General features: G+C 34.4%; 1 protein-coding gene across 4 annotated transcripts in view; it reads left to right on the top strand.

Moving 5' to 3' along the window:
• LOC120623733 (CD151 antigen-like) overlaps positions 1–7901 on the top strand; it is a 138050-nt gene extending 130149 nt beyond the window's left edge. For all 4 annotated transcript variants that reach the window (XM_039889925.1, XM_039889926.1, XM_039889927.1 and 1 more), the window contains 4 exons: positions 3490–3681; positions 4647–4820; positions 5897–6046; positions 7241–7901. In XM_039889925.1, coding sequence (XP_039745859.1) covers positions 3490–3681; positions 4647–4820; positions 5897–6046; positions 7241–7384 — 660 coding nt within the window. In that variant the 3' untranslated portion in view covers positions 7385–7901. The remainder of the gene's footprint in view (positions 1–3489; positions 3682–4646; positions 4821–5896; positions 6047–7240) is intronic.
• The last annotated feature ends 4867 nt before the right edge of the window (positions 7902–12768 follow it).

Here is a 12768-nt window from a genome sequence, read left to right as displayed (position 1 = left end):
ACAGCTAGTATATAATATGTATAAGTTTCTCATAAAAAGACTTTCTTCCGGATTCTACACAATATACCCCTACCTGCGGCGTCGCCAGCCTGCTATACCGTCCGCAAGAATTCGGCCAAAAAATGCAATAAAGTTTTTTTAAATTGGACTGTTATAACCTGTTATTTAGAACGTGCTAAACGTTCTAAAAAATAAACTTTCATCCCTATTTAATCTCTTTGGGGGTGAAGTTTTTATGAACTCTGAAGTTAAAGTATACTATTTTAATTGCATTGATAAATATTAATTTTCATCTTAAAGAATGGAGAAATAATATATTTTATTCCCTCTTTTATATTCTAAATAGCTTTATAACTTATGATTTTCTTCAAGAATTGTCTGCTAATTCTAGAAAATAGCGCGTTCTAAAAAAATATTTTTCATCCCCTATGGGAATTAACCCTTTTGGGGGAGAATTTCTTACAATCATGACATATACTGCACGATTTATATTGTCAATCTAAGTATGTTATAATATTTAATATTCACCAAGGTACAATATTCATCAATATACAAGTTGAATTATAATAGATATTCATACCCGCACATTTAACATGACAAGATCAGTGTTTTCTAACTTATTATTTCAACACTTTTTTCATTACCTTTTAGGGTACATTATGCTTTTAAAATAGAAGAAAAAAATGTACTGAAATAAATAAAAAGTGATATTCTTTATGAATGTATGCTTTTAGTATATTTAAAACCATCTCTAGGTACACTTAAAAGTAATTAAGGGTACATAAGAAATATGTAAGAAAAAATGTGTCGTAGAGGTTTATGAAAATATACAGAACAAATAAAAGACGAAAGCATAGGTTTCCTAAGAGGCCCTGGGTTCGAAACCGTCTCGCCAAAAATAGTTAGGTAATAAGTTTTTCCTGTTCAAAGAATTTTCAGTTTCAGCACAGGATTAGAGAATTGGCAGTGCCAACCCACGTGCCTCGAAAAGTACTACCTATATACAATATCGTTTACAAATATAGGTATTTAGTTCAACAAAAGGAGCTATTTTTATTCGTGGGCGCCTCATAATTTAACCAAATACATAGTATATTAACTATACGTTTCCTTTTAAGGGGTACGGATATTTTAGGTATAATATTACGATATTAAAATAGTACACGGTTAGATGTTTCAGACATTGACCTAACAATTAACCTTATCAATGATGATATACCTTTGCGATGCTTAGATATTGTTTCTATTGTATGTAAAAATGTATTTTTTCTATTATAGAAATAGCAATACGTATACTAGACAAGTTTGTTAGAAAGGGGGGCAATTACCGGACGGAGTATTGTAGTATCGATATAATGGACTAAGTGCGAATTGGACTGCTTACGAAAGGTTGTGTAATTAGTATAAGCTATACTAAAATCGAGCAAAAAAAAAATTTTTTTTTTTCGGGTCCCTTTAATTTCCTTTTTATTCTAAATAAATAATGTATTATCGTAACGCTATATTGATTGGCTTCACTACTTTGTCGGTAGACAATTCAGCTAATTCAGAAACAATGAATTCCCAAATTGCCCCGGCCTGGGATCGAATCCAGACCTCCCTCCTATAAGGTCACCAAAAAGATTGTCTTAAAATACACAGGCAACCTATCAGCTGTGTTTACCTTTAGAGTCACATGGTTTCACAGATTACTAAGGCAACAGGAAAAAAAAATAGTATTAAATGTTGGATAGAAGCAGGCGTATACTTTGCGGAAATTCATGATATATTATGAAAATTAAGCTTAATTTGCTATACTCCGCGAAAAGCAGGAGAATCTGTATTTCTGGAGTATAAGAATTAAAGAAACTATAAATGTGTAATTTATAATTTCTTTATACACTATATCACACCAAACAGATCTTTGGCAATGTACCCTCTACACATGTTTCGCTCCGTGTATAAGAATTAAAGAAATTATAAATAACACCATACAGATTATCCTGCTTTTCGCGGAGTGTATCAAATTAAGCTGAATTTTCAGAATAGTATTAATTGTTACTACGTAGTAGCTATTATTCTTAGTGGGGAATAGCTTTTGTGACAGCTCGTCCGGAGAATTACTCCCGCTTACTTATATCTGCCAAACACCATTGCCATATTCCGGTCCGAAGGGCGTTGCTGTCGGTAAAAGCACACAGCCACACATGGCTTAACAGTTACTCTTTAGCTTGATAGACCCAGTGGCACAGTGTAGGACGTGTTTTTGGTCTGTTTATATGTGTATATTGGTATATAGGTGATAGTTTTTCTCTTACAGACAATATTACAGACGTACGTTCATACGCACACACATACACGTAAAAATGCGATTTTTAAGTCATTAAAGTTAGTGGAGGCTGTCGTTTATTTTCTTAGGTAAATTTTATATGGAGTTTTTTATGGCTTGGAACTACAAGCTTATCTTATTTGCAAGGCGCAATTACCCATCTATTTACCAGAGCAATTTTTTTAATGATTTCATAATAACAAAGTGCTATGTAATGATTACAGCCTCTTTAGTCTACTGGTTAACACGTGTATCTAAGAGGTGCTGGGTTCGAATCCGCCTGGCCAAAAATTGTTAGTGAATGAGTTTTTCCTGTTCAAAGAATTTTGAGTACCAGCCCAGAGTTAGGGAATCGACAGTGTCAACCCGTGCCTCAAAAAGCACTCTAAGCCATCGGTGCCGTATAATATCACTAACTTGTGATAATAGTCGTTAAAGCCCACCAACCCGCATTAGGGCAGCGTGGTAGGTCTATGCTCCAAAACCGTCTCTAATGAGTGCTGGTGCAGCAGTGGGAATTACTAAGCTGCTGCTCATGATGATGATGATGATGATATAATACTTAAAACTTTTCCATTAGCTAACACGTTCTTTACAATTTGAAAGATAAACTAGGTAAATTTTTCCACTACACACACACACATAACGTTTTCCCAACAGAGTGAATTCTATGCACGCATTGAGTCTCAAGGTTAATTTATAATTATGGTTTATATTAGTTGTACTAAACGCAAGCGTATTTATAAAATACTGAATAAGTATTTTATATGTTGGACGCGCTGATAGCCCAGTGGGCAGGATTTTAACTTCACTTACGGAGGGGCGAGTTCGAATCCCAGCACGCACCTCTAACTTTTCTAAGTAAACTCAACGGTAAAGGCAAGTTGCAAGGGTTTAGGTCGTAGTCTAACACGCTGGCCAAGTGCGGATTGGTAGACTTCACACGCCGTTGAGAACATTATGGAGAATTCTCAGGCATGCAGGTATCCTCGCGATGTTTTTTCCTTCACTATTTAAATTGCTTAAAATTAAAAACGCACATAACTCCCAAAAGTTAATGGTGCGTGCCGGGGTTCGAACTCGGTCTCCACGAAAGCAAAGCCGAAGCCTTACCCGCTAGACTACCACCGCTTTCAGGCTATCACCGCTTGATGATAAAGTAATAACTTAAAAGTGTTCAGTTCGCAGGTGCCGGTGTATTATTAGTAGGTGCTGGTACAGTGGCATCGCGGCATAGATTCGTGCCGCTGCTGCCCACCCCAACCTACGCCGCCATCGCGTACTTGCTGATCATCGCGGGCGCCCTAGGCCTGCCTCTGAGCGCACTGGGCTGTTGCGGCCTTAAGACTGAAAACAGAACCAGTTTACTGTGTGTGAGTACTTTATATCTTCACTGTGCTGTTACCCACATTCGTCGTCCGCGTTTATTATGGTTTATATTTCCATATCCCGTAGGAACATTCCGTTTTCCTGGAATAAAAAGTAGCCTATGCTGCTCTCCGTCCTTTCAAGCAGCTATGCCAAAAGTCAAGTTGATTGGTTGCTTAGTTAGGACGTAATGGAAGGACAAACAAACACACACTTTTGCGCATATAACATTAGTAAGAATATAAAAGTGCCATTTACATTGAGGACATAAATATACTAGGACAATACACACCTCGCCCCAAAGTAAGTGTAGCTTGTTATGGATACTAAATATGTCTGATGAATATTTTTTGTGAATAATATACATAAGTAGGTGAGGCCGGGGCTACAATTTTTTTGAGATAATTGCATAATACCTGAATAGATAAAGTATCATTATCCAAAAATTCTAGTCTAAATGTTAAATAATTTATAAACTACAAATAAAAATATATTTTTTGTTAATTGTGGCCCCTCTCTCCCATACTTGTAATATACAGATAAACACCCAGACACTGAAAAACATCCATGTTTATCTCACAAACATTTTATTACTGTGCGAATCGAACCCACGGCCTTGGAATCAGAAAGCAGGGTCGCTGCCCACTGCGCCAATCGGCCGTCAAAAAATAAAGCTTTATTATAGTATATCCATTTAAATCTATATGGTACAATTTATAATTTCTTCAATCTTTATACCAAACAAGATATCTCGTAATGCCAAAACAACTATTATTATAAGTAAAGCCTATTTAAGCCAACTTTGCTTCGTTGCAACGTTGTGTCGTAGGACCGTAACATCGCCTGTCCGTTGAGAATCTTCAAGTAGTCAAAGAATTCAGCGCGTTCAAACTAACAAGAAAATTTGGCTTTATTATTTGTATAAGTCTAGATAGTATGGCTGAATCTATATTTTATTCATTTATTCCAGTACACGTATTTCCTGCTGATCACGTTCATCCTGGAAGCTGGAGCGGGAGGGCTCGCGTACTACTACGAGGTGGCCATCGAAGACGAGCTACGAGCGGAACTTAACACAACCTTCATATCCAACTACGCACTGGACACTGTCATTACAGACGCAGTGGACACTATGCAGACTGAGGTATTTAAAACCATATACACCGTGTAACGGAATTGCGATATAAATTTGAAGGACGCATAAGTACATTTCATTAGGTATCACCCTGTAAAAATATTAAATCAATATAAGCATATTTATGTTTCCATACAAACAAATTCAAAACATTTTAAGTGTTAACTCATGACAACCCTATTGAAGATAAAAAACCGACACGCGCATAAAACCTACGCTACGCGACGCATGACTTTAAATTTTGCATGTGATGTTACGGCTGTATCTGTTTTCTTTCATTAAAAGTGTTTACTGTGTTTACAGCAGTGGTTTACTCAAAAACTTTAAGGTTTTAGTTTTCACACATAAGTCTAAGAAACAGTACAAATCGTGCCTGTAAAGCTTTCATTTACAAGTACTTGTATTTCGGTTTTCATTTACAAGTTGTATAAACAATCGATAAAATTCATATACTACCATCTCAGTGGGCAACGACCCTGCTTTCTGAGTCCAAGGCCGTGGATTCGATTCCCACAACTGGAAAATATTTCTGTGATGAACCTGAATGTTTTTCAGTGTCTGGTCGTTTATCTGTGTTTTCTAAGTAATTATGTATATTGTCCATGTTAGAACAGCTACGCTTACTTTGGGGTTGTGAGATGGTGATAACAAAAAAAACTACCGGCTAATTTGTCCGGTTTGTTGTGGGCTTCTTCTTAGACCAGGGCGCGTTTGGAACCCTCGTAGCTAAAGTTTTATGTTGACGAATTTAGTTATCGCCATCAACTCACTTCTATGTCATATTTGACTTTTTTGTATAAAGAAATACTTGACTTGACTTGACAAACAAACAAACAAACAAACAAACTTTTGCATTTATAATATTATGAAAACTAAGCTTAATTTGCGAAAAGCAGAAGTAATTTATTTATTTACTATTAAATTAAGCTTCATTTTCATAATATATCATGGAATTCCGCAAAGTAACGCCTGCTTCTATTCCAATATTTATAACATTATTAAGGATGTCATATCGATCTCGTTCTCTTACAACTTCAATACATGAGACAGTATTGAAGTTGTAAGCTTTATTTTAAAACTTTCAGTTCAAATGTTGCGGTGCGACGCGGTACTCGGACTGGCGTAAAAGCGCTTGGCACGAACACGATCCTCGCCTCTTGGTGCCAGACTCTTGTTGCAAAACCGTCACCACTAGATGCGGGGCCAGAGATCATCCCTCCAACATATACTATCATGTAAGTAATACCTTAATTTGTATTATTATAATGTACTAGCTGTTGCCTGCGACTTCTTCTGCGTTTGATTTTGTTTTTTGATGTAGCATTAAATTTAGTTGTAGTTGTAAAATAAAATTAAAGCATTGTCCGCTGAAGAGTTCTCTCCTCTATCTCCAACCACAGTTTGGGCAAAATTAAACACATATTATAACCTCTATAGTACAAAAATAATTATTTAAATCGGTTATAATTTGTCGGAGTTATGGTGTAAAATCGTCAAACACTTTCGTTCCCTCTCCCAAAGGAACTGAGCTTAATGTAAAAAAGTATCCTATATGACTTCTAATTCTTCCAAGAATATGTGAACAAAGTTTCATGAGGACCGGTTAAGTAGTTTTTGCGTGAAAGCGTTATAAACAAACTTACATTCACATTTATAATATTAGTAGGGATTAGTAGGGATAGGGATAGGGATATTTGTGCTACAGCTATGCAAAAAGTGATAGATCTCATTCAAAATTATTGTGAGTGTTTTTTTTTGGTCAAAGCAGATAGCACTTCTCAGATCAAACAAGGAACACATCCTGCAAAGTTTTGCCCTGTGTCCATCAACCTGAGTGTAAGTGTAACACCAGCAACCACGCCCTTTAGACCGGACTGCATTGCGACAATGGGCAAAGAGAAATTATATGGTATAACGCTCATACCTTGGAGGCTAGAAAGATCACTTGTGTGGGATGCAACTTGTGTCGATACCCTAGCTGCATCACACATCCAGGCCACCTCGTCAATGGTGGGTGCGGCTGCTACCAGTGCCGAGCAGGCCAAGAGGCGTAAATATGAAAACCTGGATAGCAGCTTCATTTTTGTGTCTTTTGGAGTAGATACTTCGGGACCGTGGGGTCCGGAGGCACGAGCTGTTTTCAAAGAACTATCGAAAAGGGTTATCAAGTCTACCGGTGATCCTAGAGCGGGCAGTTACCTTGGCCAACGAATTAGTTTGGGCATCCAAAGGGGCAATGCTGCCAGTATCTTAGGAACTGTACCTCGCTGCGGTGGTTTCGAAGACGTTTTAGATTTTATTTAGTTTTAAATAGTTTATTTTAGGTTATATTTATAAAACAATTATTTTAAAGAATAAATAAATGATATAATAAACTGTCCTAAATGCTCTAGAGAAATTATTAAAAATATATTTTTTTTTCTTTTCAGGGATGCATACGACAGTTCACAAACCACATACGAGACAACCTGATCATATTGGCCGCGGTCGGAGTCGGTATGTCAGTTATACCGATCTTCGGATTTTTCTTCTCTTGCGTTCTGTATGTAAAAATCAAACACGTGATCGACTGACCCCGGCCTAAGCCTGCACCTCAGAACAAGTGCAAGGTTTTCGACAAAGGAGCTTCGACTGGGGATCACAAACCGCCTATTTGTAGGAATCCCCATAGGAACCAAAGGATCGCCAAAGTGCCCCAAAGTAAACGTAGCGTCAAACGGGCCCCGTGTCCTTTACATTCTAACCCGGACAAGGAGGAGAAAACCCCTATATCTACCATTAGTGATAATGTTAGTATATAAACCAAAAGTGAATAAGGACAATTTAATTATCTATGCCTTTATTTTAATAATTGGTATCGTGCTAAGAAGAAGCTATTGTTAAATCAAAATATAAAAAAAATTATATACTCTATGATTATTTTTATTCTTCGTTGTATAAATTTCGTGAAGTTTCAGGAACCAAAAAAAAACATTTGACTTATTTTTTTTGTTCTTATGCCATAAAGGTTCAAACATCGATGGGAAAGATTACTTAGAACTTTAAGCTCTATCTTAAAGTTCTAAGTAATCTTTGTTTGTTACTTGTAACCAGTCTGAGGTTATTTGTCTGTGGCCATCACTTAATATGTATCAAAACAAATAAAATAAATTAAATTTGTTATTATATGTTTTAAATTTATTAATTTATCATAACATGCGTTGTAGTGATCTAAACAACGATCCACTGTGTTGTTATTCGAAAAAATGTAACGAAATGCACAAATTGTAAGAAAATTGACAGCTTGTTAACAAACATTTGGCCCTCTAGGCGGAACTGTAGTATCCCTTATTGCACATATATATTTATTGAAGTAGGTTGACGATGACATTATATTCGCTTTTTACACCCCGTCCAAACTATTTAATATATCGTCCTTTATTATTTTATTATATAAAGAAATACACCATTTTGACGTTTTAAGAGATAATGGAGATGAATTTCATTCAATGTGTATGGAACGCACCTGCATACAATTTCCGGAACTTCGGTCTCTAATAAAAATAATCATCTACATAAAATATTGTGCGCCTAAGTAATGTTACTTGCTAGAGTTCGAAAATTTGGAATGAGAACATCTGATGATTTTGGCGACAGGACTCTTATGACCCCTTCAATCCAAGATTTCTGGACACACATAACATTATGTTAATCGTAGACCAGAATGGTAGCTTAGGTTATAAGGTATCACTCTTTATCACTTATTTTACTAAGAAGTCTCTTCGGTCCGCACTGAGAGCAGACTGACTCACCTTTTTTTTTTTCGGCAAGTTTTTAGCTTATAACAATTATCACGCACGATTATGAACTTTATGCATCTAATAATAAGGTTCTTGATAACAGTAATTAGTTTTATTCAAAGAAAAAAATGCCATAATATATTAATGTCTTTCGGATATTCTACCGAAAGATCTAAAGATACCATATATGTAAATATAAATTGTTTGTGTGTTCATCAGTGTTTGCACTGTAATAGAATTTAATAATTGTTTGTATAGTATACCTAGAGGTAGCGTTAGATACCATGACCGAATTTATATATAAATATAACTAAGCGTGCAATGTTTTTAATGTTATTTTAATTAAATATAAAAGTACTACGCGATATAAATTAAACTTTTCAAAATATTAAGTTATGTTTAATAAATATTTAATCGTTGAAAACTATTCTCTTCCATAAAAAACATGAAAAATTGGATTTTGGTAAAACGGCTAAAATATTTATAATCACACAAGACATAAAGTCGATTTTTATAAAAAAAAAATGTAAAAAAAGTGAATCGTCGTTTAACTTTCTCCCATTTTTGGGACGCCCAGTGCGATAGTTCCGGAATAGTGGCGTCCCTTTGGGAAATGATCCCAAACGTCATGTTTCGAGGAGATCACGTGATTTAGACGCAAATTCGCAGATATATATAGCCTAAATATCTTAGTATTCGCAATACTAAGCATTCGCATGAATCCGATTTCGGTATCTACTGAGTGATCCGTTACGCACTTAGCAGAGGCAGATTACCGTTCCGTGACTCCCTCTCGAGCGGGACGTCATTAGTTGGCGTCAACCAACCAAATAAATGTATTAAAATAATGTCTCATCAAAAATTCATTTATATCACGTACTACTTTAATAAAAATTACAAAGGTGCTATATTTGTTATCAATACTTTAGCCGGTACACTCACTACCTAAGATTATGCTATGCAATCGAAATGTGTAGTAACATTTTCTATAGGTATCTTTATATTATGTATAAAAAACTTAATCTATTTTTTCATACTTTTCTTATAATGTAAACAATCTTATTGTTTTTTTAAGTGTAAAGTTTATTTCCACATTGTTGAGAAAATAACAAAAACTCAAAAAAAAAAAAAAAATTTTTCCTAACGCATGTTTTTTTTATATTTTTTTACAAAAAGAAAGTGGTTTTATATATACAAACTTCTCTATGGTATCGTAGCTCCCGAATAGAACATTTTTATCCCGAGTATTCTTTGCCATGTTTTGTGAAAATCTATTCAGACTTTTGAAGATCATCTTTTCTTTTCTAGCTGATGAGGGGATCTGACTAACTTCCTAATGTCCGGTCGATTCGAAATTCGGTACAGTGTTATTTCAATGATATTGAAAGTATATGGCTCCGCTTTCAGCTCTCACAAGATAGAAAAATGAATGTCAAAAATGCAAAATGTAAATTGTTGATGTTTGAAAAGAGCAACTGCTGAGTTTCTTGCCGGCTTCTTCTGGGTAGAATCTGCCTTCCGAACCGGTGGTAGAATCACTACAAACAGACAGACTTGACGTTTCAAAAGTGCTTATATTAGGCCTACTTGAAATAAATGAATTTTGAATATATGGTAAGGTAACCATGACCTGATCGGCCGTTTGAAGAACATCAGCTCTTGAATAGTTGATGAGCGGATCTGACTAACCACACACATTCCACATGTCCTATCGATTAGAAATTTGGTACCGTGTTACTTCTATGATATTAAAAGTAAATTGAAAGTATAAGGTAAGTAGGGTAACCAAGACGTTTAAAATAATGTTGGTAAGGTTTAAATTTCGAAGGTAGGTTATTAAATGGGATCAAAGTTTGCTACTTTTTAGAGATAATTCTTTGTATCGGTGGTTTTTTTTTCTATTAAACCATACTCTACACGAAAAAGAAATGAAAAGATTGTTTACATTATAAGATAAGTTAGAAAACTGGAGTGTATGTATTATAATTTTTAAAGAATTTTACACTATTTTAATAAAACTAATTTTATTTATATTTATCTATTCAAAAATCGATAAATTTAGTTTTATTGAAGTATTCATTAGGCTTACTGTGGCTAATCTATATTTCACAATGTTAGTCGTTAAAATTAAGTAATAAACATAGAAAGCCGTAGACAAAACTTCCTTGTAAATAGAAAGAATTGACGCACTTCATATTTTTATTTACTTATATCAACTAAGATTTCTTCCCAATTCATCTTACATATTATTTGTTTGTAGCTAATGATATTTTAGTTTTTCACTACACAAACATACATTTCACAATTGATAACAATACAAAAGTAGATCTATTGTTTATATCAGACAATGCAAGTTCTTCATACCAAATTCAATCTGATATAGCTAAATGCACAGACTGATATAAAGAAACAATAGGTACTGAATTCGCTTACTTTATTTGTCTAATTTTGATGTATTGATATATTCGAAACAATCGATTTATGTAGAAATTTACAATATTATTTGCTATAGATTTTTTTGTATGAAAATTCCGAATCTCATTTGTTATGCCGCCATCAAATTCCATAATTTATTACTAGGTATTTCAAATAAGTAGGTACTATATAAGTCAATAATAACTACTAACTTAACCAAAGCTAAATGTGCCTTACTAATCGTAATTATAGCGAATAACTTATTGTTATGTAATTAAATTATTGTTTTATTTATTTAATAGTTAGGTTATATAAATTATGTATAGTTATTGATGTACTTAAATTCACATATAACAAGAATTTATTTATGATAACTAATTGTGTATTCTGAATTAAATTATTTGCAACATATTTATTTTCTGTATGACTTAATTACTTTTTTTTATTTATTAATTAATTAGCAATTAGCATAATATATAAAACGTTCTTGTAAACGGTAATGCCATATGGTCAGTAGGTACACAAAGCTCAATACTTAAAGAACGAAATAAGCTTAGTGTTGTTCAAAGTTACAAACCATAAATTTATCCTATGTTGATAATTTTTATTAATAATAATAATAATATAATAATAATCTCTTTATTTCAGGCAAAGCCCATATACATTTAAAATATCAATATTAGAGTAAAGAAAAATAAATAATTAACAATATACATTTAAAATTAAAATTACAGTATTAATTAAAATGGCATGTCATAAATATTAAATTAAAAAAATGAAAAATTATTGATCCGTACGATCTCTTTATACGGAATATGAGAGGATTGATTATTTTTTCTCTATTATTAAAATACTTGTTGCAAATCGCGGTGTATAAGACTTTACACGTAATTGCAATTAAAAAAATACGTTTAGTACATACTAATTCACCACTGGTGATGACCTAGGGATCAGAAACATAGGCGTTAACTATGGGCCTCATAAGAAGGCTCAGGAGTCACTCAGAGGGCGATGGAGAGAGCTATGCTCGGAGTATCTCTACGCGATCAAATCAGAAATGTGGAGATTCGTAAAAGAACCAGAGGTACCGACAGTAGTCACTGGATCCAAGCGGCACTGAACCGTGGAAATTGGAACTCCCTACAAAAGACCTATGTCCAGCAGTGGACGTGTATCGGTTGATATGATGAATTGACCGCTGGGTAACATTGCGGCTTAAAAGGAAGGACTATATTTGGTATAAAACTACGAATATTCCTGGGAACCTCAAACCGCTTTCCTATCCTGATCAAAAACCTTGTGCATTGTGCCCACCTCTTTAAACTTGTCTTAAACAATTAATTTTACTTGTTGTATTGTTTTGAGCATTGTGTACCTACGATAAAATGTCCAACATTAATATATTTCATTTTATCTCTTACTTTGTCGATGTGATTTCTAAGATAATTGTAACTGTAAAAATATATTTTTATTAATTATATCCGTTATTTTATTACTCAAGTCCTACTGGTGTCACATAATTAATAAATTATGCGTGATTTCGTTTAAAGTACAGGTTTCCGTTCAAAAAATTACTTGATTAATTTTCCATGAAACATTCTGTCATGTAGATTCCATTTCCACCGCTACCACCTTTAACTTGTCTTCACTGTCCACCACGTGAGATTGCAGGAGAATCGAGGGGGGTCATGAACCAACCACCCCCCCCCCCCCCCCCCCCTGAGGTGGTTCCAGGACTCAGGTGGACCTCTAATTGAACATAA

Source organism: Pararge aegeria, chromosome 5, assembly GCF_905163445.1.
Source record: "Pararge aegeria chromosome 5, ilParAegt1.1, whole genome shotgun sequence".
NCBI classification, from domain to species: domain Eukaryota; kingdom Metazoa; phylum Arthropoda; class Insecta; order Lepidoptera; family Nymphalidae; genus Pararge; species Pararge aegeria.
Note: the sequence above shows the minus strand (reverse complement) of the source record. Positions and strands in the feature narration are given on the sequence as shown.